This window comes from Gossypium raimondii, chromosome 4 (genome assembly GCF_025698545.1).
Source record: "Gossypium raimondii isolate GPD5lz chromosome 4, ASM2569854v1, whole genome shotgun sequence".
Taxonomy (NCBI): Eukaryota; Viridiplantae; Streptophyta; class Magnoliopsida; order Malvales; family Malvaceae; genus Gossypium; species Gossypium raimondii.
In genome coordinates this window covers 22775904-22780611 of record NC_068568.1, presented here as the reverse complement: position 1 = coordinate 22780611, position 4708 = coordinate 22775904, and the positions used below count along the sequence as shown (strand labels likewise).

The following is a 4708-nucleotide window of genomic DNA, read 5'->3' as shown; positions in this document are numbered from 1 at the left end:
TAATGTATTATATACGATGATTTGTTTTAGGTTTTGCTACTTGTTTTAAAAAAATTCAAGTTTTATTAATAAATTTTATAATAATTAATATTTTTTAAAATTTTAAATTATGTGGTTATGGAATTACAATTTATTCTACCAAATATGACCAAAAAAAAAGTAGGAGGTAATTACACTCTATCAATCATGCATGTCTAGAGAAATAAAATTCTTAATTACAAGAGAATGCAATTACAAAAATAATAATTACACTTTCATCTAATTATTTTGTGATATCCCAGCACAAATAAATTTAAAATTTAAAAGCTACTTATATGGTTTATTTTTAATAGTTTTGAAGTTTATACTCGCATATTTACATGATATAAATATCCCACTAGACTAGATATGAAATTCGGATGAGGCAAACAGAAAATAATAAATAAATAAATGACTGATAAGAATGGAACCCTATTCTTAGTGTTATATGACATATTCTCTAATTTGACTTCAAAATTTCCTTTTTGTAATCAGAGACTTCCATATTTCCTGCTACTTGATATGTTTGCACATTGCATATATTTATCTATTCAAGGGACCACATTTTTATATGTTCTAATTTCTTTTAGAAAATGGAAATGAACTAATCTAGAGAGCCGGCAGTCCCTTGCTCCCACAAAAAGAAAATTACTCTTATAATTTTTGAATATTTATAAAATTTTAAGTTAATTTAATAATAAAATAATATTTTAATCCTCTAAAATTTAAAATTAAATTATATTCTCTCTACAAATAAAAGAAATTATAATTTAATCTCTTGAAAATTGTAAAATTTTACATTAATAAAATAACAATTAAATTTTAACTCTAAAAATTTATAATTTAAATTCCGCTCTCCGAAAAAGTTTCTAACTTGGGGATAGAACAAATTTTAATGGTTCAAGAATATTTCTATAGAGAATAAATATATGAAAATGATATCTATTTATAAGGCTTTCTATTCAGATTTCTGCAACTTACACAGGAGAGCATCAAAAACAGCTTTGGCTACACAAAGAGAGAGAAGAGTGGGTTGCTGAAAACACTGGGCTGTCATCCATCTAATCAAGGACCTCCACCCACCATCACCATGGCACCATACCCTTCCATTATTATGCATAGCCTTTTGATAAATAAATAAATAAAGATGCTGAATCTCAACAGTCCCTCAAATAAGATGTGGAAACTGCCCATCTTCCCCATTTGGCACTTGCTTACCACACCACCCACCCTTCTTACTCCCAACTCTCAATTCCATCATTCAATTTGCCCACCTTCTCTCACTTTCCCTGCCTTGGAAATGGAAAATTGCCTAATTCTTGACATATATAGATATAGATATATTAAGCTTCGTCCACTTTGAAGAAAAATAAAATTAAGAAGAAATATATATAGTATATTTTTTTGCTTTTATTTTCTCACATAAACGTTCTCTAATTTCGACCTTCCAAGTGGGGTTTCAATATTCAAAGTCAATTCCTGGATGTCACATCTTCAGATCTTATCCCTCCCTCATCTTTTTCATCCGCCTCATGTCTCGGGACGATATCCATTCCTGACCTGTTACAATCATAAACACCCAAAACAAATCATCATACACTCAATCATACAGTAAATTACTTTATAATCGCCAATAATGAATGACCAGCTCTTTTTGCATCAAAAAATATGTTGATTTTATAATCTTGACTTTGGAATTTAACTAACAATCTGGGGTTTCTGTGGGCTCTCTCCAGTTCACTTCCCAATCTCATCATTGCATCATTGCTACTTGGAATATTTTAACATTTTTAAAGCCTTTATTTTGGTTGAATTCTATGGGCTATCTAGACTCAAACCAGTAACTTACTTCCTTAGCAGACTAAACCATTGCAAAGTTCGGCTCGGTCGGTTTGTCGCTTACCCGAACTACAAAGCATGATTTATCATGATATTTCCGGTGAAAACAAAATTAAATCATAGGGGAAAAAAGAACAGATTACATAAAAGTGGATTAAGTAGATTTGAAGTTATGAACTGCCTGCCTACTAAGGGGCCCGTTTTTATTTTAATTTTAAATTTTTTATTAGAGATAAAAAATTATATTATCCTGAAAAATCCTACTGTATTCGACAGCTTGGATGGGGCACTTATTGGTTCACTAATTGATGTCTTGTTTTAGACATTATTTTATAAGGGAAAATGGTTGGGACTAAAGAAAACCACGTCGCTACTTAATCATATTTTAGTAATTAGAGTAATACAAATAGGCCACGTGCTAAGTGGTCGACCTTCCTTTATCAATGCTTTGTTCATCTGTCTCATTAGAAGCAGCAGCAAAAATCAAGTCGCTAACAGACATGCAGCATCTCGATATTTTATTAATTATTATAAATGCATTGCTTACCATGTAGTTTCAAGTGTAGGAGGGAGAACTAATAAAATTGGTGGGCTGTTGGACCCTGGCTCGACACCATCGAGCTAGCAGGCGTGGATGGTGGAGACTCGTCTAGCTGGTGGCATTCTAGGTTCACTCCAAATAGCCGCACCAGCCTCTTTGGGTTCCCCGCTGCTGTAGCTTGGTTTTGAACAATGCTTCCTGCAATGGCAAATAAAAAACACTACTATCTCTCAATATATGTAATATTAATCCATGAACTCCAAGTTGCTACCCAGAAATGTTAACTGAATAATTCCATCTACTTTTGTTCGCTTTTTTTGTTTTATTATTCCAATGACACAAAGGAAGAAGAATACTTGAAGCTATCATAAGAAAAGGTTTCTTAATGCTTACTAATTAAAGTGAAGGTAACAAAATCATTTGGAACACACACATAAATGGGGTTATGTAGATATTGGTACTCCTAATCCCCATAATAAATGGTCGTTCCGGAGTTAGTAGAATTTAAAAGAACAAATTACAGAAACAGTCTTACACAACCACATTGCTCCCATGTAATTGGAAAGTGTCTTTCACGCACTTCCATGTGCCAATAATTCTCAATTTTATATTATTCCTAAAAACTTTTATAAATAAAACCCATTTCTTTGAAGAAGATAAATAGATAAGAGTTTTACAATGCGACAAATAAATATATACCAGCATGAAGACAGTCAGGTTGGTATGGCACATTAGCCTCAAGATCACCTTGAATGTGTCCAAGATGAGGATACCTTTGATACAATCCCCTATTATTCCACCCTCCATTTCCACCCCCACCACCACCGCTATCATTCTCCATCATGGCGTTTCCCCCATCAGTAGCTGCCGGTGCAACCACCACTGCTGCACCGCGCCTCCTCCACCCTATAAACAATCTATCACCATCCGTGCGGTGTCGTTGGAATAAAATAATGTCACCAGCATCAAGTTGCTTCTCTTTGACGTATCTGCTCCATCCTTTTGTTAACACGTAGCTTTGGCTGCTGTTCCAATACGAGTAGCGGAAACGCCAACACTTGCCTGACTCGTCTTCGAAACTTAGCAACAACCCTTTATCACTGGAGTCACCGCCTAGCGGGAAGTATTTCTCGGCATGTTGTTTGGGGATAACAAGCCTGTTCAGCTTGCCAACATCGCTGGGGGTTAAGGGCTTTTCAAACATGGGTTCCGTTTCATGGCCTAGCTGGTGGTTTTCAGGGGGATTTGGTTTAGGGTTTAGGGTGTTGAGAGTGGAGGTTTGGTCGTCGAGTTCTTCGTCGTCGTCATGGTTAAGGTTGAAGTGGCGGGGAGCGTGGATGGAGGATAGGAACATGGAGGGGTAGAAGTGAGAGGTCCAGGGGGAGTTTTCAAGGGAAATTGAGGAAGGGTTGTGAAGCTTTGAAGAAGGGGGGGTTTGGGTTGGTTCCATAGAAGGAGTTTGTTTTGTCGTTGGATTGTTTTGTTTGAATTACTGGAAGTGGTTAATGGACATTTGAGAGACAAAAGAGCGAAGAAGGAAAGAGATGGGTGCTTTAGAGCAAGTGTGGAGAAAAAGAAAAGAGAGGAAGGTATGGAAGAGTGAGGTGAAAGAGGGCAGGCGTGATGATTATGAGTTTGATGTGGAAACTATTTAATGCAGCTACAAAGATAAAGATATGACAATGAGAGAGAGAGAGGGAGGAAGTGAGAGGAGAGAAGAACAGAGTAAGATTGAAGTGAAAGAGAGAGAAAAGAAGGTCGGGCTAACGGGGAATTCTTGAAGTACTTGACAGCCTCGAAACTATTTTAAGGTTTTTTTTCCTGGAAAAGAGGTAAAAAATATGTGTTCTTTAAGAACTGAATTATATTTTTATTTTATTTAAAAATAAGTAAAATTGGTGTTTTTTAAATGACATTGGTGTTTACTATTAAAAATTAGTTTTGTTATTAGAATAAGATAAACATAATATGTATAATTATCTGATTATTCTGTTATTCATATTTAAAGTTTGACTTTTCGTTATCAAATTAATTACTTAATTTTTAACTTTAGAAATAAATAAAAATTTTAATAAAAATATCCTTTTATAAAGAGAGTAAAATACAATTTAACTCTTAATATAAAACTTTCATAATAATTTTACCGTGAAAAAATAATGTATTTTGTGTGAGAAATAATTTTTACATATAAGTTTATTTTTGTCTCTAGATTTATGACTATTTCTTTAGTAATCTCTTTCCATTATATGCTTCTAACACTGTCAGTAAAAAGATTATATTTCCGATCAATCATTATACGTGCTTTGTGTA

General features: G+C 34.0%; 1 protein-coding gene across 1 annotated transcript; it reads right to left on the bottom strand.

The window, feature by feature from the left end:
* Positions 1–946: 946 nt before the first annotated feature.
* On the bottom strand, positions 947–4162 carry LOC105766627 (B3 domain-containing protein At2g36080). The gene is made up of 3 exons (XM_012586153.2): positions 3098–4162; positions 2405–2596; positions 947–1578 (listed from the first exon to the last, which is right to left on the bottom strand). Exons 1-2 carry the CDS (start codon positions 3846–3848, stop codon positions 2433–2435), a joined length of 915 nt encoding a protein of 304 aa, XP_012441607.1. The 5' UTR covers positions 3849–4162; the 3' UTR covers positions 947–1578; positions 2405–2432.
* Positions 4163–4708: the final 546 nt, after the last annotated feature.